Genomic DNA, 25123 nt, shown 5'->3' on the forward strand with positions numbered 1-25123 from the left:
AACTTGAACAATGCATAAACCTTTAATCTATCAGTAAATCATCTACAGCTTCAGCACAGACCAACCATATGTACAACATGCATACAGCAGGCACTCAATGTTCAAAATGTACCCCTTTTGCCTTCACACACACCCAAGGTTTTGACTTCTTTCTCACAGAAATGCAACTTGGATAGAGCCCCAAAGTCTGTGAGGCCACATATCGATGGCAGTACACATATAACATCATTATAATAAATTTAGTTTAATCCTTTATCCAAGTGTAAGCAAACAAAGTTTGCGCCTGAAAATATCTTGAGGACTGAGGTAAGGTAGTGCAACACCAGGAAACTCCGAGTATTTTCAGGTGCAAACTTTGTTTGCTTACATTTGGATAAAGGATTCAACTAAATTTATTATATAACCAAGTGAAAAATAAACTTCCAGCATCTTTCTCTAAATCCAGAGTAATTCAATAATAAGGTGGTACTACACCTGTTGGCAACTCCTATAGATAAATACCAGTTCCGCAAGGAGATGTGCTTTGCATTATGGGAGATACTGAGACAAGGAGTGATGAGAGCTTGGTCCACCTTTGCTTGGAGTGCTTGGTGTTGAACCACCTTATCTCAGTCCTGAAGATATTTTCAGGCACAAACTTTGTTTGCTTACACTTGGATAAAGGATTAAACTAAATTTATTATAGTCTAATCAAGTGAAAAATAAACTTCCAACATACAACATCCAATGGAAATGCTACTGCTGCTCGCTCCAAATTCACCTTCAGGCTGGCGATGGTGGGGGTGTCATTTCTTACAGGCTACTCTCTCCAGCTCCAACCATAATTTGAAGTCCAACGGATTCAGATTGGGACCTCCAGACAGCCAATCAGATGGTGATATGTGGAGGGGCACATTCACCTCCAACCACTGTTGTGTGGTCCTTGTCTTGTGTGCAGGGACTGAGTCTTGTTAGAAGGTCCACTGCCTACCGTGAAACAAGGTGTTGTTCAGGGGCCATACCACAGGTTCAAACAGGGTGTCTCAATATACTTTAGGGGAGGTTTTGATCCCTTTCTCACAGAAATGCAACTTGGATAACCCTCCGATATATCACCCCCCACCAAACCATCACTGATGCAGGGTAATGACCTGTCTGTTGTTCGTGTACTGCTGGAGAAGTGCCTTTGATTTTATCACTTCCTGCTGCATAAGTTGTGGTATTAGGAAGTGTCCAGTGGAATGATAGGCTGTCACCCCCAGGAAATCAGTTAGTACACGTGACATCGTTCTCTGTGAAACATTCAAATCTTGCAGCATCACTTTTTGTGTTCTCACAGGACTATGGTGGAGGAGTGCCCTCATAGTCCTCAAAAGCTGTTGCGCCCTAACGTAATGTGGTTGACTTGTTCTTTGGTGTCTTCTGTGTCATTATAATGGTTAATAGTCCAACAAACATCTTACTGATCCTGAGTGTCTTTAGCATGTTGAAATAACAGGTGGCTCATTCCAACTTTGTGAAGTACTATTACAGCTACATTACCTTGATGGACCTGTGTTTCATGCAGGATTTCTCCATGAGTGCAGGTCACAAAGATGCCTCCAACGATCTCAATCTTGAGTCTCTCTCTCTTCCATGTTATACCATAGATTTCACTAGTGGATCTTCACATCTTGTAGGTGGTCTTCCTGGTTTTCTCTTTATTCTTGGTTGCCAGGTGAGTATTCTATATGTCCATCTGTTATCCCTGAGTCTGACTATGTGACCTGCCCATCTCATCTTGCTTTCATATACTGCAATTACCACATCTTTTATGCCTGATCTCTTTCTTAGTTCCGTGCTTCTAACATGTTCCATTTTGCTGATGTTACAAATCCTGTGTTCTATTGCACGCCGAGTTATTCTGAGAATCTCGTCTTCTTTTCTTGTCGTGTTCCATGTTTCTGATCCATATGTGAGTGATGGAAGAATGTCACCATTAAATAGTTTTGCCTTCATAGAGATGTCAAGATTTGGATCACTAAGTGTTTCTTTTAGTCTGTTGAATGATAGCCATGCAGCTTTCTTTCTTTTTGCTAGTTCTTCAGATAAATCGTTATTCATTTTTTATTGTTTGTCCCAAGTAACTGTAGGAGTCAACTTGTTCTATAGGGATGTTATCGATACATAGGTGACTGTCACTTGTTTAGATGTTTTTGATCCATTTTGTTTTTTCTAGATTCATTTCTAAGCCTATCTTATTGCTGTTTGTGTACATTTTTTCACCCATTTCTTCTAGGTCTTTTGAGTTGTGGGATATCAGTACTAGACCATCAGAAACATAAGGATTTGTAGTTTTTCACCATCTATGCTTATTCCTCCATTTAGGTCTATTTTTTTCAGAAATGTATTGTAAAGTGCTGGTAAATAGATTTGGGGAGACCATATCGCCTTGGCAGATCCCTCTCTTTATATCTATATTTATGGGTTGTGTGGTCTGATGTGAGGTCAGAACTGTGCTTGCACAATTCTGTGGACAGTGTGGGGTGTGCAGAAGTTGTAACAGTATTTATGGAAACTGTGTTTGTATGTGTATATATCTGTACAGAAGCAAAAACTATCCAAGATCAACACTATTATGAAATGGATATGTGGCTAGTAGCATAGATGGGGGGGGGGAGGAGGAGGGACAGACACCAGAAAGTAGTATATGGTGGAGTGGAATCTAGGAGAATGATGGTGACTAGCAGAGTACTCAGGGTTTGGTACTAGGGCCATTACTCTTTAATTTGTATATCAATGATATAGGGAAAGATTAAGAGGGAATATTCATTTGTTTGCTAATGATACAAAACTGGGGAAGGCAATAGTTGATAAAGGTGATGTAGATATCCTGCACGATGATTTTAAAAAATTATCACTGTGGGCAAGGAAAATTATTGTCAATTCAATGTTGCAAAATGTGAAGTTATGCACTTAGGGTTGAAAAATTTGCATCATATTGATGCACATCTTGGTCACTCATCTCTGAATCCTCTCTACCACCTATTGGTCTCCAAGAAACCCAGCTGACCAAATCTGTGCACAATAGTCAAGATGTGGCCAAATCATAGTCTTATAAAGAGGGATAATAATTTCTTATATCTTTACTTGTTAGCGTGTTTTCAACATCAAAGTAAAGATAAGAAATTGTTATCCCTCTTTACAAGGCTATGATTTGGCCACATTTTGACTACTGTGCACAGATTTGGTCAGCTGGGCTTCTTGGAGACCAAGAGGTGGTAGAGAGGATTCAGAGATGAGTGACCAAGATGGCGACATTTCTGTGGAATACTCCCTATGAGGATAAAGTGAAGATTTGTGGGTTACAAAGTTTAGTTGATAGATGGAAAAGAGAGGACATGATAGAAACTTTTAAGATATTAAGGGGGCTTTATAAAATTGATGCAATGAGATTTTTCAATATATGACAAATAGAGAACTTGAGGCCATCTGTGGAAGTTGTGTAAGAGTGTGGTTAGTAGGGGTGTGCAAACCAGATTTTTTTTTTATGTCAAGAGTGGTGAGCGAGTGGAGTGGATTGCCTGAATTGGTTGCGAGTTCCCTGACAGTGAATGGATTCAAGGAGAGGTATGACAGGATTTGTTGTATAATGCTTAATTTGGGTCATCCACGATGAGTCTCTGGACTCCATGGAAATGTCATAAAATAATAATAATTAGGCATTCTTGATTTTCAAAAAAGCGAAATTAAATTAAAAATATCTGAAGCCATAGCAATAAGGATACATTGCAACACTGTGAATGTCCATCACTACCATAACATACATTAGGCACAAGAAACTTTCTACCAATCAAAACATCATAGTTCATTGATGCAGTATATATATATATATATATATATATATATGGCGTGCACTACTAACCTCCCACTTTTCCAAAGAAAGCACACCAAAACAGGGTTTATAAGTACATTCTCTGGTTTCATTTATCATTTTAAATTGTATATCAATTTGTATTTTATTACGTTTTTAGATTTCTTAGGGCTAAAATGACCTCACTTACTCCCTGTAAGGGAATAAAAAGGTATTAGCTGATTTTTTTTCCCCCCTAGGTCTTTTAAAATATATCACCTTTACTTCATTAACACATTCTAATTTTGCTTTCTAGGGTAATTTCATATTTTCGACTATTTTAATTCCCATCTTGTAATCTTCACTATATTTGTCTATTGTTGTCGTAACATACAGTATTCATCAATATCATTAAGAAAGACCTCCCAGGGAGGACACACACTACCCACACCAGCTGTCATACTTTTCATGAATTCATTCATGCTACTTGAACACACAACATCCAATGGCAATTCATTTCAATCATGCACCACTCTATGAGAGAAAAATCTACTCTCAAACCCTGCTTGAAGGCATTCATTCTCAACTTCCAAGGATGCTCTCTCTCTCATGATTTCCCCATTCTAAATAAAATGAAAAATTCCACCTACTAATGTCCTGTATGACCTATTCAGAAGTTTGTAAGTGTTAATGATATCACCCTCTTTCTTCTGTTTGCTAGTATCTGCAGCCTATAAATTCTCAATCTGTCTTCATAATCAGTATTCCACAATACCAATATTATCTTTAATACTCTCCTCCTTTGCACACATTCTCTTTCTCTCTCCCCCCAACTGTATAAGAATCACAATAGAAACCAGGAGATCAGAACTGAGCACAATACTCCAAGTGAAATCTTATCAAGGCCTTGTAAAGAGGCAAACTGACTTTCTTTTTCTTTAAATATCAAAGTCTGTTTCGGCATTCCAATTATCCTTTGAGTTGTATTTGCAATCTTTGCTATATGGCCCTTGAACTTTAATTTCCTATTTACTAATGTGCCAAGATCCCTAACCTGATCAGTTTCTTTTTCTTCTGGCATAATCCCAATAATAAAGTATGACACTGGATATCTAATCATACCGAAGTGCATGACTTTACATTTACTAACATTGAACTGACAGCTATTTTCACATGCCTTTGTTTCCAGCCTTTTCAAATCAGTCTGCAATTCTCAAACGAGTAAAAAGGCTTACGTGTTGGCAGTACATGCTAGTTTATTTAACAGCATTGATTCGCAAAAGAAAATAAATATTTATCAACTTATTAGCTGATATTTCGATGGTATTATATCCAGCATCTTCAGAGCACAAGAACAGTTTGTCATAGTGTGAAATCTCTTGCAGTGAAAAATAGAAATATTTTTCACCTATATCGATTTTACATGGGCCATTAAAATACTTATAATTAAGAGTGTATATAACCTAATGTAATGTAATAATTTTTGTAATATAAGATTAAAATAACTGAATGTAGAACCAAGCAATTGTAACAAAAAAAAGCTCAGGCAGGATTAGGCTAGTGAACTGAAGGTCAACAACAGTCCCAAAGGTCACTGGACTATGAGTTTTGCCCCCAAAACCTACCGTAAGTGTGGGTGATAAGGGCGCTACCAGAAAATCCAGGAACTTTTTTTGGATATGATATAAAAGGCGGAGATTAAGGCTCGAAGCTCTCTCTCATTTTTTGTGCCTGTGGCAGGCTTTTCGAGGAGTTGCAATCCCGTGAGTAGTAGTTTCTGGAGATCATGAGGAGTTCACTGGCAATATTACAAGATATCCTTCCGTGAAATTCTTCGAAGAATGTACCAATCCATGTGCGTGCTGATTTGAAGCAGCAGACGAAGTTCCTAACATCGATGAAAAATGCATTAAAGTTACAAGGAAGGAATTTGAAAGACAACAACCACTGGATAATGCCTGATCATAGCCATTGCGCAAGAAAAAGGAAGGAGCCAGCGGAATTCACCCCTAACCCTTTTGGATTCAGGACTGTACACGATATAGAGACCTTGTAAATAGATTGCTTTATGTTAGTAGCCTAGATTGTGTGTACAAAAGAGATATATTGATTCTGTTTAACTAATAACATAATGTGTATGAAGAGGTCAGAAAGCCGAACGTCAGTTTAAATGTGTATAATAGAATACTGTAGACTTGAATAATGCTTGTGTTACTTAATGTTTAGAACGTGTATAGTGTAATTTTGCCTTATGTTAGTAGTAATGAGAGTAAGGTTATGTGTGCTAAAATCTGTCCACGTGTTTACTAAGTTGAGTGTAAATAATTTCTTTGTCTAATGCTTTAAGTGATTTGTTCTAATGAATGTGTGGAGAATCTGACATGTGATATGTCCTATTTACTTTTGTATATAAATTGTCTCAGTTAGAATAAACATGTTTGGTTTTGTTAATAGCCTGCCTGATCTTTGTTAGCCAATGCACTGTCTCATAAAAACAAATCGAACCTGTGTGACCTAAGTAAAGTAATAGCCACGACTGAGGAATTCGGAGTTGCTTAAGATAGAATTAATTTAAGAGTTATTCCACATGTGTAGCTAAAATATTCTTTTGTACGTAAAGGAAAGATAGAAAATTCTTTTACATGATCCTTAATGGTGCAGTCGTTAACAAAAATAAATTTTTAAGGATTAATACATTTGAGTTATAGCACCGCACCGTAGATTAAGAATTTGGTTCCAGCCAGAGGCTTTTCCTAAGTCTAAGATACTAGCATGTGTGAGGCTATACTTCACGGCCTTGGAACGGGGAGAGAAAGCTAAGTAGATTACAAAAGGACTAAAGTTAAATAATAGTATTATACGTGAGTAGAGATTAGAACACATAGGCATGCTGTGCAAGCTCAAGCAACCATGAAAATTTATGAAGTAAGAGGGGAAACACACCTTGAGAAAAAAAAGTAATAATAAAAAACTAAATATTACAATTGGTGCAGTTTGACATAAATATAAATTACAAATATTACAATAATACACAAAACAACAACAATTTGGTATAATGGTGGGACTAGTTTAAAAAAATTGTAACGGTCAACACAAGGAACTGAAGTTCTAATCGGTGCCATCTATTGTTGGATAAAGAGAGAGAAAAAACAAATATTGATTAGATCTTAAAATGACTGTCTCCCAGATTTTTGGTAAATTGATATAGCCATACTTGTTGAGGTTTGGAGTATGTTTTAAAGCTGTTGCTGATTCTAAAAACAATTTCTCTGAATTATAATGACTTCTGTGTAGCACTTTTGTTTCCTTCCATTTGATCTTGTGTGAAGGAATATCCAAGGCATGGTCTGCTAGACCCGACTTGCCATAATGATAATGCCAAATGTATTTTTTATATTCTAGAAGGCAAATGTCAACAGTCAGGTCACAAAAACAGGACATTTCATATCCTTAGGTGAATGGATGAGAGTTGCCAATTTGTCATATGGTTTAAATATGGTGCATAGCTGATATTTATTAAGCACCCTAGATATCTTTTCAGATATGCTTTGAACATATAGGATGGTAACAGTTTTGCTGTAGTCTTGTGTAATAGGAATGGAGGGGATTTCAGGTATGGGGTATTTTAGTATTTTTAGCATTTAGTATTTTTTTCTATTCTATGGAGATCGTAGCCATTGGCTAAGAAAGTGTTGATGCAAGTAAGTGAGTTCATTGGTAAGAGCATTGTCACTGGAACAGAGTTCTGGCTCGGTGTTTTAGGATACCATACTGTTGAGCTGGGTGATGGTGTGAATGTCAGAAAACCAGTAAACTACTGGTTAGAGGAACAGTGCAAGAATATCAATAAATACTACAGTGAATACAGACCAAGAGAATTATAAAAGATTATTGGAAACATCAACAAGAAATGAAGCTAAAGTAGAGAGCCATAAAAGATGAAAATAGTGAAATCTCAAACACACAAGAAATTAGAGAGACTGCTTAGAGTTATATAACACACAGGGAGATGTTGAGGTCCAAAAGAGGTTAACTGATGAATTGAATGAATTGAAGGAAATATTACCACCAACCAGAGAGAGAGAGAGAGAGAGAGAGAGAGAGAGAGAGAGAGAGAGAGAGAAAAAGATAAATAGATACCGAGGGGGATGAGGTTGTAAAGGCAGTAAAGCATCTGAAGAACCATGAAAGCCCTGAGAATGATGAGATTTGAGGAGATGCAAAAGCATGGTGATAAGGCAATAATAGATGAACTTCACCAGTTGTGGAACATTGCATGGGATCAAGGGAGAGCAACAAATGAATGGACAAAATCACTTCTATTACCCATCACAAAAAAAGGAAGTAAAATGGACCACAAAAATTACAGAGCAGTCGCCCTAATGAGTCATGCAAGAAAGGTACATATGATGATGTTAACAGACAGAGTAAGGAAATTAATAAGAGAAAATCTAGATGAACAAGTAGGATTCAGAAGAGGCAAGAACTGTGCACAAACATTCATGCTGAGATTGCAAATACCATTGTGGTGAAAGCTCTGTGTAAAAATATAAATATTTATGCCTGCTTTGTTGACTTTCAGAAAACAATGTACAGCATAGAGCAGAAAGTGACATGGACTGTACTCAGATCTTATGGAATGGATAGTAACCTGATATATCTATTGCAGAACATCAATTATAATGCAGAGGCTGTTGTGAGAAATTGTGGAAAAACAGGAAGATGGTTCCAGACAAAAAGGGACAAAAGACAAGGAGACCCAACATCCCAGAGCATCTTTATCATGTTTTTGGAAAGAACAATGAATGTCATAAAGGATAATATAAAGAGAATTTCATTTCAAGTAAAAAATCAATAAATTAATATTTGCAGATGATATTATTGGAGTAGGTGAAGAACTAGAAAGAACAGTGGCACTTTTTCAAGTGAAGAAAGAGATACAAGTCGATAACGAACAATGATATTCAGAGAGAAGAGGATGAAGCAAATAAAGGTCAACAGCTGGAAGAGGTTAGGAGTTTCACATATCTAGGAAGTAACATAATGCATGATTTTGAGTGTAAAAAAAAAAAAAAAGGAGATAAGATCTCAGATAACAAAAGGGAAAATTAACCTACAGACAAAGGATTAGATATGGATTAGCAAAGCAGTGAGGCTTGACATAAAGCTGAGAGTGCTGGAAGCATTCTTGTTCATAAGCACTCTTTACAGATGTGAAACATGAGTAATGGTGAAAAATTCTGAGGCAAATATTTCAAATGTGCCTATAGCACATTTGAAAGAATGTGCTATAGGCAGTTTCTATGAATTGGATGGATGCAAAAGGTAACAAATGAAGAAATCTATAAAAAGTAAATTGGAAAGAATACCTAATGCAGAAAATGATTAGAAGGAGACAATTTTTTTGGACATATCTTCAGGATGGGTAATAGCAGAAAGATTAAATTGATATTCGGTACAATGGACAGCATATGAGAATGATTAAGATGAGAGTGATAAATGATTTAAAGGAATGATGTGGAGTTTGAAGAGTTAAGCCACCTAACAGTGGACAGAATGGAATGGAAGGAAATAGTTAAAAAAACTAATGGGCATTGATGGCGATGACTACTCTTAAGAGTTGTACAGGATATGACTACTACACAATTAAGTTTACATTATTACTAATTTCTATGAAAAATATTCCTTCAGATTATTCTCTGACTTGTCAGCACTCCAGTATTGTCAGATCTTATATATCTGTCTTTGGACACTTCTGACTGCAATCAATCCACTTATATCTTGATTATTAAAAACACTAATTCACAAGAATAATTTTATTATTGCAAATGTTGCAACCTGAAACTAACAAGATATCATCAGTGCACATGCACAAAATGAAACACAAACAATGGGATGTTATTTCTTTTTTTTTTTAGTGTGTGTGTGTGTGGATCTGAGCCACAAACTGAAGTACCACCATACAATGGGTAGTTACAAAATAAAATTAAATAAACTCAAAAATAAATTAAATGAATAAAATAAAATATAACAAATTATAAACATCAATTTAATTTGAAAAAAGAACAAAAAAAAAAAAAAATGCCAGGATGAGACTCTCTCTCAAATCTATCTAGTGAATAAACAATCATTTTGATTTAAGTATTTGTAGAAGCACTTCAAACAGCAACTCAAATTTAAATCAACACTGATATCACAGGAATGTACTGGACCAGAGGATGTTATAAATATGGTTATTTTTCAGGCTTATTGTAGATGATGTAAAATTTGTGTTCCTGAAGTTTTTTGACTGCACATTCTGTTTGTCTAAAGTGGGCAGAGGCAATCACATTGAACTTGGTAAATACCAGAGAGGAAGAGAAGGGCCTGATTATTTTTTGTGGAGCATAACCAGAAGTGTAGCAACTAAAATGTACCTTTTCAGGATCTGTGCAATTAATTTGGTGATATCCTTGATATGGAATTGGGACTCCCCTACAGGTTCAAGGTTTGTAGTGACAGGCTTGTAAGTATCAATATCTGTCAATAGTGTCAATAACAATATCTGAAAGATGAGATAATTCAACTAATTTATTTATTTATTTAAATGGAGTTTCCTATCCCCGTCCCTATTGGGGAGAGTTGAGCTCCCTCATGGGGGGGGGTAAGTATTTATGGCTGTAGATCCGTGTGTGTTCACGGGACCGGTATGCCTGCTTGCGGGATGAAAAACGCCAGATAAACTGGTGGAAAAAACTCTACTGCCAGCGCCCAAGACTGGCTAACTTGGCTATGGCTGAGGAAGATCCTCAAATTCCTCACGTCTTCGACTAGAATCGAACCTGGGACAATTCTTCCCCAGTCATATGGTTGCGAAGCACACAGCCACTAGGCTAACCGTGCAGACATTCAACTAATGAGTGCTCAGTTTGCTAAAAGCTTTCAACATGGTGCATGCACCTGATGATCTGGTTTCTTCATTGGATGAAGAAACTCATGTGTTTGAGGAGGCAGATGTACTATAGCTGTTGCACAAAATGAATAAAAATCTGGCAATAGGGACTGATGGGCTATCAGAATGTGTGCTAAAAGTGTGTTCAGCTGAACTGGCTATTCCTTTGACTAGGTTATATAATTTGAGTCTCAGAATAGGGAAGATTCCACAGGAATGTAAAGAATGTATGGTAATCCCATTACACAAGGGTAATGTGTAATGGGTAATGTATCCCATTATCAGTATCTCTGGAGTGGTAGTGAAGATTTTGGAAAAGTTGGTTAGGCCTCGCATTCAAAACTGAGCTGACAGAGAATCTCTACTTTGCAATGAACAGCATGGGTTTACTAAAAGATGTTCACATTTGAGCAACTTGCTCACATTCTATAATAATGTTAAGTTAGACAAGAGGAATGAATAAAACATGATACTTTTGGATTTTGCTAAGGCTAAATAAAGCCTTAGATATATTTACTGCTAATATAGCATGGAACACAGATGTATAAATTGGAGAATATGGGATTGGATGATAAAAGATTGACATGGATAAGAGGATGACTGACAGATTTCAAAACGTGGTATATGAAAGATGTGAGGCTACAAGATTTAAGGTAACCAGTTATGTACCAGAAGGAATAGACCATGGTCCATTATTATTCAACTACACATTAATGACAGGGGATGCTTGTCAAAGCTGTCTGACTGAGAGGATACCTCTACACAGCGTTTAAAGGAATACAGAGAACTGAACAGAGCTTCTGATCTAATGACCATTCCTCACCTTCTTGTGGTGCACTCTGTTAAGTATTTACCTGGATACTGAACAAACAAGGATGGGCTGGCAATTTGGGATTTAGTTGACCACAATGCAAAATGATGGTACAACATGACAGAATTTCATGTCAGATAAGGCACTGCCCAGTTAAGGGCCCATTGTTTCTAGAAGAAACAATGAACCATGGAGAACAGCGAAAAGCCAGTTACTGGAACAAATCTTGAAACACATTCCAATTCAACATCACTACTATTAACATTAGAAGACTGAATGGCAAAGAAATGGAGCTAGCTGAGGATTGGATAACTACCAGATCGACATAATATGGATGACTGAAACAAACAAACAAAAAAAAGACAAAAACTGGTGAGATCTTTCTAAGCAATAAGTACATAATGTTATATTGAGGCAATAACCATCAGGGAAAAGAAGGAGTAGCTATAGTATTCAACACTAAATATGAGGCTAATCTTCTTGAATGGCAGGCAATATCAAGTAGAGTGATGTGGGCAAATATCAGAATGGGAAACTGGACAATGAGACTTATTTGTGCCTATGGTCCCACAGAAGGTTCTACTAAGGTAGAAGTAGAGGAATTTTTTGAGGCTTTAGAGAAAGCAACTGACACAATGAAAAAGGAAAAGTTAGTCCTTGTTGGGGATCTAAATAGCAGAGTAGGAAATGACTATCAGACATATAAAAATATTTTGAGAAAATTTGGAGAAAAGAGCAAAGCTAATAATAATGGCAAATACCTGTTGGATTTCTGCCTCGGGATATGGAGAGAGAAGAGGCAAGGAATAAGAAAAGTCTCATTGACTACATTATTGTTGATAGTGATGTTTACTCACTGGTACAAGACATTACATTGCACAGAGAATTTGAAATTGGAAGTGATCACCATTTAGTTTTGGGGATAAAATTGAATTTCATATTGAAAAGTAGAACATGAACCCTAAAGAAAACATTCACTGATTCAACCAGAGAGGCATATGGTGAGGTTATCTGCAAGGAGAGAAAAATCAGAACTCCAAGGTGGACACAGCAAATTAAAGATGCAGTGAAGGAAAAGAAGAAAACATATCGAAAGTTCCTAGCGAATAAGTCAGCTTGTGCTCTTAAAGAATACAGAGACAAATGTAAGAAAGCTAAACACTGTTTAAAACTAATTAAAGAAAAGTCATGGGAAGACTATGGAAAGAACATAGAAAATAAATATCAGGAAGATGGCAAAATATTCTGAAGGCTGTTGAAAAAGCTCAGAAATGGTATAAAGAGTGCTGTAAAAGGAATTAGAGATGATAAAGATGACATGAAAACTGGAGAAAAGATAGCCTTGATGTATGGAGTAATTACTTCAAAAAATTGCTAAATGAAACAGCCAGTGACAGCACAATGGTAAAAAAACAGTCAACAGGCATGCAATCAGAAATACATATCCATGCTTGAAGTAAAAAAAAAAAAGCCATCAAAAGACTGCAATGTGGAAAGGCAGCTGGAGTAGATGATATTTGACCAGAAATGCTCAAGTATAGAGGTATGAAAGTCTTGCAGTGGCTGCACTGCATAGTTCAGAAGGCGTTGACAGAGAGACGAATTCCATATGATTGAAGTAGCGCTCTCATAGTATCCATATATAAAAAGGGAAATAAAACTGATGAGAATTACAGAGGTATTTCTCTACTGAGAGTGCCTGTTAAGATTTATGCAAGTATACTTGAGAAACGATTGAGAAGGGTACAAACTTGGTAAAGAACAAGCTGAATTCAGGCGAAACAGAGGCTGTCAGGATCAGATTTTCACTCGACAAATAGTTGAGAATCCTGGGATTATAACAAAGATCTGTATTAAGTTTTGTAGACCTGCAAAAGGCATATGACGAGGTGTCAAGAGTAAAGCTATCCAAACGCTACAGTTATATGGTGTCAATTGGGCATTATATAAAGCAATACTTAGTCTTCATTTGACTTGTAAGTCAGCAGTTAGAATTGAAGGAAGTACAGGAAGATGGATTGATGTTAAATCTGGCATTAGACAAGGATGTACATTATCCCATCTTTTATTCATTATCTATATGGATCACATTATGAAGGAAAGCAGAAGTGATATCAAAATTGGAGATGTTAATCTCAGCTCTTTACTTTATGCAGATGATGTTATACTTTTAAATAAATCCAGTACAAGTCTGCAAGATTCCCTGACTAAATTGAATAACTGTCGTAATAGATATGGTATGAAGGTCAGCAATAACAAGACAAAGACAATGAAAATAGGCAGAAACATTGAAAATATCAACTGTATCATGAATAGAGACCCTATTGAAGTAAAATATTTCAGCTACTTAGGCACGATTTTTAGTGAAAATGGTAAATTAAATATGGAAATGACAAGAATCAACAAAGCTGGTATGGTAGGAAGTCACTGAATAAATTTATTTGGAATGAGAGAAATTAGTCAAAATACTAAAAATTAGCTATACAAGACAGTATTCAAACCAATTCTAACTTATGGATCTGAGAGCCTGGTTAGAAAGTTAAGAAACCACAGATCTGAGAGTCCTGAGAAAGATTAGGGGCATGAACAGATGGCATCAATGGCAATATCATATTAAAAACAAGGATATTAGAACTTGACTTTGTTAGCAGAGCTAATCTCAGGTGGTATGGTCACTTAAACAGAATGGGATAAGAAAGATTAACAAAACAAGTGTTCTCTGCCAGGTGTTGGCCGGAAAAAAGACTCACAGGAAGAGTAAGATATAGGTGGATTGATACAGCAAAAAGTGCCTTAGAAGATAGAAATATAAGATCTGTTAATGTTGGGGTCTTGAACAGATAGCAGATTGATTTAGAGGAAAATTGTTGATAGGAAGTTAGTAATGATGTAAGTTTTTCATATAGTACTATCATAATATCCTGTAATATCCTGTACACCCCTTGAGGGTATGCAAATACATACAACAAGAGCTATTAAGAAACTTATACTGGTTAAAGTTTAATGCTTTAAAATAAGCAAGAAAAATGATATTCTGAGAATCGACAAATATTGAAAAACTCATGTATGTGAAAAGAGTATGTGTGAAAATCAAATCTCAAAAAATTAGCCTATAGGAAAAGTGCCAACAACACATCTATCACTTAAACACTAGAAACAATACTGTGTGTATATTTCTACCTGACACCTTTAATACACAGGCTTGCACTGAACACATCAACTAACCTTTCTGTCTTCATCCCATTTATTTCTACTTCCTAAAACAAATAGACTTCCTTCATTAGCATTTCCTAAGGATTATAACTTAGTTACTCAAATCAAATATTAATAAATTTCTTTTCCTAATTGTTACCATGCTCCCTCAGCCAATAGTGTCTGTATACATTCTGCAACTGTTATTTAAAAAAAATAATTACTATAAAAGTTAAAAAAAAGTTTAATTAATTACACTTTTTTTAATTACCAACTTACCACATCCCTATTTGGCCTAGTGGTACGTGCTGGCTCATTCAGAAGTTCATAGTGACGATCACTCTGTTCATCTGCCTAAATATTGAAAGAGAAGGGGTGGGGGATTGGAACTTCATTCTTTGTTAAATTTCCAAATAAGCATATTTCTGCATAAAAAGTATAAGAAAATATAAGACTATATTATTTACATTTAAACAACACAACCTAAAATATACAATTTCATCATTTTCTAGTGTACTGGTACATACATAGGGTTCACCAGATAATAAGACAGTCCAACACAATTAGAATTTCATACTAGTTTCATGTGTGCTTAAGGATCGAAACCAGAAATATGGATAGTCAACTGGGGCTTTTGACCTAATATCATGTCCCTTCATGTGGTGCACCCTGTTAGTAGGTATCTAATGGATACTGAATGAACAAGAATGGGTGGCAATTTGGGACTTAACTGACCAAACCATATTCTGTACTGGCTTTAACCAGAAACAAACTAACATGGTGAAAATATATGGGAAGGCTTAGGTGTCACTGAATTCTCATAATAGTGCTTCATAGTATAAACACCAAGAGACAAAATAAATAAATAAATAAAAATACATTATTAAACTTACTAATATTTCGATGGTTTTCTCCCCAGCAAATTATAACTGTGTGCACTGAAAATAATAGGAAACCATTAAAATATTAGCGAGTTCAATAAATGTATTTTTTTCCCTCTCTTGGTGTTGCTTATACCGTGAAGCACTATTATAAATAGCAATAATGAAATTTTATGCTAAATGGAAAACTGCTCACTTAAACAAGACTCCATGCTATTTTTCATCAGGGAACTAGGACAAACAGTGAAAAGTTAGCTACTGGAACAAACACAATGTCAGAAGAACTGAACACAGATGCTATCAACATAAGTATCAGCAGAAAAGCAGTGGAACTGACAGAAGGCCTGTGGAAATACCACATGGACATAATGAGTGATTCTAAGATGAAGAAGGTGAGATTCTGATCAATAATAAACATAGGATAGTATACTTGGACAATAGTGATCCAAGAACGGAAGGAGCAATGATGGCATTCAACACTAAACATGAGGATAAACTTCTTGATTGGCAGGCAATTTCAAACAGAGTTATGTGAACGAATTTCAAAATGAGAAACTGGACAGTGAAACATATTTGTGTCTTTGGTCAAGTGTTTTACTTCTGACCCAGCTCTCAGATCCATAAGTTAAAACTGGTTTGAACACTGTCTTGTATACTAATTTAGTGTTCCGACTAATTGATGTCATCTATTCAATTCTTTAATTTTCTTCAGAACTATCTCGCGCGCGCGCACACACACACACACACACACACACACACACACATGGTTACCAATCTTTTATGAACTATTTTAGTTCTACCCCAACTCTCAGATAAGTTAAAATTAGTTTGTATAATGCTAGCTAGCTTGATGTTTGGCTGCTTTCTCTGTTGTTCTTTATATACCTCTCAATTATCTGATCCTCAAATAACTAAACTTTCACTTAGCCAATTTCTGAATGGGTTAAACATGTCAAATGACTGCTGGAATAGTACAATATAATAATATGTTCAATTAACTGAGTAGCAAATCAATTTCATAAGTCAACTGGATAACTGTATATTTTTCAACTAGCTCTTCCTACTATGTAAGCCTTGTTTATTGTATTGCCTAAATATTTAAAATGTTACCTGTTTTACAGGTTCACTTGAGAATACAGTTGATGTTTTCTATTTTCCTATCTATTTTCTGTCTTTTTTAATACTTATATCAATTTTGCTACAATAATTATTTAATTTGACAAGATACTCCTGAAGACTAGTAGAAGATATATTTTAAGAACATCACCTGCCTACAGTAAAAAAGTGTGCTTAATATCTCATATGTTCATCAAAACAGAATTAAAGCAACTCATGAGCAACATTTAAGGAGAACAGCAAATGTAATTTAGGAGAGGGAGATCCACAATAGACACAATCTATACTCTATCATAATCATCCAAACTGATGTGGGGAAAAAAACAGATTTCATTGCTACTTTCCAGAAATTTAAGCAAGAAATGTACTCAAAAAACAAATACAACTAAAATTTTTTAAAAAATGAAAAATAAATTAATAAGAAAAAATACTCAATATCAATATTCTAGTACTATCAAAATACCACTGCAGCAATAAAACAATAAAACTGGGAGTAGTTAAAAACTTCTGAAATACAGTGGACATGCACTTAGCAACCACACTATAGTAAAATGATGCACTATAATGAACTATGGCCTGATATTTCAAGCTTACTACTACAAACAACAAAAGCTGAAAAATCTTCATCATAGCCATCTGAATTTCCTGCAAATAATATCACAACAGAAGAGAAAGGAAATAGCAGATATATAACAAAGGAAAACCATGAGAAATGTAACAAAAGAAACTATGGAAAATAAAACAGAGAAAAGTTAAATCATGAAAAATAAAAATCACAGAAAACAGAACAAAGGAAATAGGAGAAATCATACACTGAGGGCAGAACACAAAAGATTGGAAGGAATACATACATAATGCACACAAAATGACAACATGCAAAGTATAAATAAAAATAATATTATTATTTTTAAATATTATTAGATATAAATTAATGTTCGCTTACATGATATTTCAATTAAATAACGAACTACTGGAAATATGCGCAGACTGTAATAATTTAGGTTTTTACAATTAAAATCAAAAATTAAGGTCAAAAACTCAAAAATTCTACATCAGAAATTTAGATTTTTAAATTTTAGGTAAACTAAAGTCTTTCAAACAAAAATTTTAGTTAAGCCTTTGAATTAAAGAAATACTATGTATGTGTGGTTTTTCTTTATGGTTCTAGGAGAACAGTATCAATTTAAGCTGTATATCATTAGGTCTCTGAATTAGGAAGCTGATACAGCCTATTGCTTTTCTCTTCACCTCAGGATGATTAATGCTGACGAAGGCAGATTAATATTCACTTCTTTCCTCTTTGTAATTGGAAGTGACCAGGTTGCCAAAGTACTTAATTTATGAAAATTTCAGGTAAGGGACATTAAGTTAATGTAATCTTTTGAAATTTAAACATTAATTATGGATTTTCATTTTTATAATTTCATACTCTTCCCCATTACCATCTGCATTTATACTTTTTCATGGTGTCATTTTAGCTTTATGTATGAATCCTGTAGATCCTTTATATTCATATCATCAATATATGATTTCCTGCCAGTTACTTTGTTCTGTTCCTTGTAATTTCTTTGGTTCTATGTACTTTTTTTATTATTATTATTTGCTATGATTTCCTTCATTCTGATTCCATTGATTTCTTTTATTTCTTACAATTTCCTCTGTTCTGATGCCCACAATTTAATTTAATTTTTTTTTTTTTTGAAATTTCTGCTATCTCCTTTGATTTCTTTTGGTCTCTTTCTTGCAGTTTCTTTTGTTTTGTGGAAATGGAAAGCAGCAGTTAGTATTTTTACCCTAAATTCACTATAGCGACCCTTGACTTATAACAAACTATGCCTCTGTTCCTAGGGATTTGCTGTAGCTATTGTTTACTGTATCAGTCAAGAGAGGTATCATGCAGAGATTTCCACTCTCACCATATTTGCTTAACTTATACTTGGAAGAACTAGTAAAAGAGTCCATCCTAAGTAAATATGGAAATATCTGTAAACAGATAAAATTTGCATCATATTTCTACGATTATATCATTTGCAAGTATGTGGATGATATAATAGTAGAAATAATAAGAACGAATTCTAACTAAAAATCTAAATCAAAACATCAAGGACTATGCAATGCAAATAAGTTTCAGTAAAATAAATCCGAAACAATGGCAATAAGCGGAAACAAAGAACTTAACTTGCAAGTGGATGGAAATAAACCAACAGAATGTTAAAATTTTAATTACTTAGACATCTTAATGACAGATAAGTTAAATTATCAGTTGGAGTGATAAGTGACTGATTGGAGCTGTTGTGATTATTATCACCCTGATGTCAATGAAACCAGTAGACTCACTGTTGGGGGGGGGGTCATTAAGGAACAACACATTTATCATACTGAGTCTTAGTCCTTAACACTCCCTGCATTCTCAACATATTCTGGAAGCATGTTCCTTTTACCCACAACAATTCTCCAAGTACAATAAATATACTCTGAGCACCCTTTTTCACCAGATTCTTACACAAATTCCAATCACTGCCTCTTCTTCTTTCCCTGTCACCTTCTACTCTTTTTATAATGCCTTTTGTATTGATCCGATAAAATCTCTTCATTAACTTAAATGTCTCTATCATATCACCTTTTTTTTTTTGCTTCCTGTCCACTAAATTCTGTAATTTATATTCCTTATCCTCTCACCATAGCAGACATTCCAGAGTCCAGATATTGAGTTAGTCACTTGTCACTAGAACTTCTCCAATGTTTCTACATCACAAAACTAGGTGACCAAACCTGAGCACAGTATTCATCACTGTATAATGCACTGTTCAGACCACACTTGGTGGTCTGAACAGTGCATTATACAGTGATGCAACTACTTCTGCATATTGCAAAGATTGCAATCTGTCCTCTAAACTTCAGTCCACTGTTAACTATTACCTCTAGATCTCAAATCTAATCAACTTCCTGAAGCACAGTTCCATTAATACAGTAGACAGCTTTTGTATCCCTGAACTCCAAAATGCAACACCGTGCACTTATTAATATTGAAACTACACCCCCATCCTTTATCCAAGCTAAAAGTCTATTCAAATTTTCCTGAAGGGGAATTATTATCAGCAGTACTCCTCATAATTATTCCCAACTTTTATCATCAGCAAAAGTCAATCAACATGATATCTCACCAACAAATAAGTTAAACAACAAGGGCCCAAGAACAGAACCCTGAGCCAACACCACTGGTTACCTGTGGTGTTGGCTCAGGGGGGGGGGGTGATAAATCTGTGTCTCAGATTTATCACACTTGATAAATCTGAGACACAGATTTATCACACCTGACTTCCAGGTATCATTCAGAGAACCAATCTCAAATCCATCTAACCAATCTATTATCTATTCCCATCCTCTGAAGTTTGTACACCAACCTATCATGAGGTAATTTATCAAATGCTTTTGCAAAACCCAAGAATACCACTGTATATGAATCTCCTTTACCCAACACATTTGTCACTTTATCATAAGATGCAAGTAGATTGCTAAAATGAGGCTCAATTTTTACAAATTCATGCTGACCATTATAAAGAATCTTACATCTATTAACTCAATTCTGTATTATATCCCTAATCAACCATTCCAGTATTTTGACTGCAAATGCAGGTCTGGAATTAGAAACTTCTGTCCTATAACCATGCTTGTAGAATGGTACTATTTGACCTTCTTTCCACTCCTTAGGAACCTTTTCCACTACAAGACTTTCATTAAGTAACTAGCCAGATTTAAGGGTATAGCTAACTCTTTTGCACATTCCTTAAAAATACAGTGGAACTTTGTTGTAACAAGAATGGAAATAATCAGATCACAGCTGTAATGAGCAAAAAAAGCCATAATGATTTTAATTTATGCATATTTCTATACAATTGCTCACTTTTATAATGTACCAATTTTGGTAACTGTGTAAACATTCTTAATTGCTTGGGTAGTTCTTACAATACTCAATTCTTGGAATAGGCAAAAATGAAAGGAGTGACTTAGGTTTATGACCTTGGATTGGATTGGTTTCCAGGCCAGTTTATAATAATCTTGTCCTTGCAGACCATCCCCTCACTACCACCTCTCCAGTGTCTAGCCTCTGGCCCTCCTCCCTCACTTTATCTAAACAAGATTATAATCTAATCTTGTCTTTGCAGACTATCTCCTCACTACCTACCTCTCTGGTGTCTAGCCTCTTTGGCTCACCTCCCTCACTTTATCTAAACACTAACATGCTGTAATATCAGTTAAAAACAAACCCTTCTGTTGGAAACATGTCTATTAAAAGTCTCTTGGTTCACAAAAAAGTGAAAATTATTGGTTGACCTAGAATGTGGTGTGATAAAAGTTGGAGTGTGTAAAAAGGTTTCTTTGTCTTCTTCAACAGTATCCATATTGAGGAAGAATAAAAATGTTTATATATTGGCACTGGGAAAAAACACACAGTAACCAAAAGGAAAAAAAATGTAGAAATCGAGCTTACAAACATCGATGAAGCATTGCTTCAATGGTCTGCTACACAAAGAGGTGCTGGATTCTAAACAGATGGTCCGTTCTTGAAGGCTCAAGTGGAAAAATTTGATAAACAATTTGAACCGAATGATTCTGTATGTAACAATGGTTGGCTGAATCAATTTAAAAACTGACATAACATCATTATATTAGGTGTAATGGTTTTAAAAAGAAAAAAAATCTGCTAATGCTTTTTTTGTTTTTAAAAAGATTAACTGAAATCATGTGTATTATTAATTAGAGCTAATTAGTTCATTATTAATCAGAGCTGTTTTTAATTATGGGAAATAAACTATTTAGTATGAAGTGCATGGTTTTAAAATTGTGTTTTTTAATATTAAGCCTATCGTAGTTTATGCAAGTACATTCATACAAATAATATCTAGAAATTTTTTTTTTCTCTGAGACTTTTTTTTAATCTATTTTTTATTGAATTATTGAAAATTCAAAAAAAAAAAAATAGGAAGTGGTTTAACTCATCACTGATATAGTGAGTAATGGTTATGACAAGGAAATTTTGTCAGTTCCATGGTGCTCGTTATAACCGAGATCAACTGCACATATGTCATCCATTCCTACAACTTTATTAGCATTTAATCCAATCAACATCTCATACAACTGATTCTTACACCTCTAATTCTTCTATTTGCCTCCCTTCTACATGTTGCACAACACTGTTTATAACACTATAATACACTAATATAGTGGTCATTTAATAAATCCGCTACAACCTTTGCAATGGTTGCTCTGCTAAAACAACTATCCAAAAGTGTCATCCTGCAATAATTATTTTTCCTTTTGCTTGCCATACAGCAGAATTATCCTGAATTATCCTTAGGCTGACTGGTCAATCTCCTCTTATACTGCAGTTTTTCTTCTTTACCATGCTTGTCACCTCTAATTCTCCTCTTTATTTTATTCTCCTCATGCATCTGATCACTACCAACTGTCTCCTTCTCCTTCCCTTTAACTCAATTTTCCAACACTGCTTGCTTGATTTCAATGTTCATCCATTTCACTCTTACTCTTTTTGTTTGCTTAACTCTTGGTATGCAATTAAACACTGTCAAATACTGCCTTATCAATCTCATGCTCTGTCAACATATATTTTCTGCACAGCTCATCAACCCAACATATTGATGCTAGTTGACTGTGGAGTTTTCATAATCACCCGCCTCATAATTCAACGTATTCCTTTCTGAGAGTAACATTTTCCTGTTTCACCGCCCACCCAAATAGAACCTCATGATCACTCTCACCAACCAGCAGTAATGTTGAAACTCATTAACAACCACATTCTGTGATGACATCATCAAATCCAATATTCTAACATCTCCAGTCATTTCCATCAGATGCTACTTGAGATAGTTATTCCTTAGAGATTCAACAAATTATTTCTCTCTTTTTCTCATTTCCACACACTATCTCATCTTTTCAATCCACATTTCTATAATTAAAATCTACCATTAGATCACATTTTTACATGCCCATCCAATTTGCCTAAACACTGCTCAATCAGTACTCTCCCACTCTACATTTCCTGGCCTACAGCAACATATACAATTCTTCATTTCAACTTCACAGCAAACAGATTCAAAATCTTCATGTGTAATGCCATTTTCAACGTCCACTCTTAGCGAACATAATTCCTCTGTTATCATTAATAGTACTCACCCCTTCCTCTTTTCACTTCCTATCCTTCAAAAAAATTCTGTATTGTTACATTTCTATTCCTGACAGTGCTACATCCTTAGAAAACCAAGTTTTGCTTATACCAATTATCTTTGAACATGCTGACTCAATCAATGCAACAAACTCACCTTGGTCATGTCTAACACTCCTTACATATAAAACATAACAATCCCACAATATCATCCTTCTTACTCTAGCTTCTATACACTTCTCTTCAGACTTACTATTCCTGTTTCCCTGATCCTAACTCTCATTTTCATTCGTATCTCTCTCATCCTCATCTTCATGCATTCCATCAGTTTCTCCTGCTGTAATTACATCTTCATCTTTGTCCTGTCCTTTCACAATCTCTCTCTCTCTCTCTCTCTGATCCTTAGTTACCCTAACTTCATCTTGATTCTGTATTCTCTCAGCAAACAACCGTTTCACTATTCCAACACCAAACCAATTCAAAAGAATCTATTAACCTTAAATCATTCCAACTTTCCTTCAACTTCACTCCATAGATTTACAAACTGAACATCCTTTGCCTCACCCAACTCAGTCATCGTGCCATTCATTATCATCGCTGCTCTCCTTCTCAACTCACTTTTATCTTATCTGACCAACATATAACCACTTTTCCAACAACACTTTTTTTTCTTTACTTCCTGCAATATCAAATCCTTATCCACATTCCTTTTTTCACCATCCAAGTTATCTGTATACCCACATTATGAAGAAACTATTAAACATAAAATAATAAACATAAGGGGTGCTTAAGCGTCAAAGCTGTATAACTGAGAAGAGACCTACACATAGTCTTTAAAGGAATGCAGACAACCGACCAGGGCTTCTGACCTAATGTCCAATCCTCACCTTCTTGTGGTGCACCCTGTTAGGTATCTACCTAGATAATGAATGAACAAGGATGGACTGGCAATTTGAGATTTAGCCAACCAAATTGTATTCTTATTGGCTTAAACCAAAATACAAAATGATGGTACAACATGACAGAATTTCATGCCGGCTGGGGTGCCCTGGTTAAACAAGTGCAAACTGCGAAAAGTTAGCTACTGGAACAAATCCTAAAACACACCTCAACTCAACATTCAGTTCAAGATCGGTACTATTAACATAAGAAGCCTGAATGACAAAGAAATGGAGCCAGATGAGGAATTAGATAAGTACCAGATCAACATAATAGGAGTGACCAAAACAAAAAAGATAAAAAGTGGTGATATCTTTCTGAGCAATAAATACAAATTTTTTTTTTCAGGTAATAACAATCAAGGAAAAGAAGGAGTAGCCATAGTATTCAACATTAAATACGAGGCTAATCGTCTTGAATGGCAGACAGTCTCAAGTAGAGTGATGTGAGCAAATATCAGAATGGGGAACTGGACAATGAGACTTATTTATGCCTATGGTCCTACAGAAGGTTCTACTAAGGTGTGGAGGCATTTTTGTGATGGTTGGGATACCAACTTGGATGTGCAACTTCACCTATATTCAGTACTCTTACTTGCCACAAACCAATATATGAAAGCAGAGAAAGAGGGAATCTAAGGAAGTTTTGGTGATACACGTGCATTTTGAAGATGAAACCTCATGGATATTTACAATTTAACAGCCTTTAATTCCAAGAGTTGTAATTATATTGATGTTTCTGTATATATTTCTCTATTCCTACCTGTAAGGTTCGAAAAATGTGATGATGACCTTAGTTTAAAGATATCAGAACCTTTTCAAAGTTTCTTTTTAAGCACAAATCAAGGAACTTGGCATTACACTTAAAAGCTTGATTTTCAGCAGTGAATCAGTACTTAGTCATCATCATCATCATCATACGTATCAAGGATTTAGGCCTAGCATGGCCTGTTCCGGCATTAGAAGTCAACGTTGAATCGTTTAAGAGGACGTCATGGTTTTCTTTTTCCTAATGGCTTGTACTTTAAGGCTTGTTTTGGTAATCTTTCTGTTTTCATTCTTTGAATGTGTTCCATCCATTTATGTTTATATTTTTTAATTTTTTCTATTACTGGTTCTTGGTTTAATTCTTTCATAATATCTTTGTTTCTTTTGTGATCAAATAGGGTATACTTTGCAGTTTTTCTCATAAACTTCATTTCTGCTGTTGTTAATCTTTGTTTGTCTTTTTGTTTTATTGTCCAGATTTCGCTTCCATA

General features: G+C 35.2%; 1 protein-coding gene across 1 annotated transcript in view; it reads right to left on the reverse strand.

The window, feature by feature from the left end:
- LOC150100022 (leucine-rich repeat flightless-interacting protein 2-like) overlaps positions 1-25123 on the reverse strand; it is a 164941-nt gene that overhangs the window by 119352 nt on the left and 20466 nt on the right. Inside the window, exon 4 of the mRNA XM_090402326.1 lies at positions 15025-15099. Within this exon, the coding sequence (XP_090258452.1) occupies positions 15025-15099 (75 nt within the window). The remainder of the gene's footprint in view (positions 1-15024; positions 15100-25123) is intronic.

Source organism: Typopeltis vanoorti, chromosome 13 (genome assembly GCF_054136105.1).
Source record: "Typopeltis vanoorti isolate ZY-2024b chromosome 13, IOZ_Tvanoo_1.0, whole genome shotgun sequence".
NCBI classification, from domain to species: Eukaryota; Metazoa; Arthropoda; class Arachnida; order Uropygi; family Thelyphonidae; genus Typopeltis; species Typopeltis vanoorti.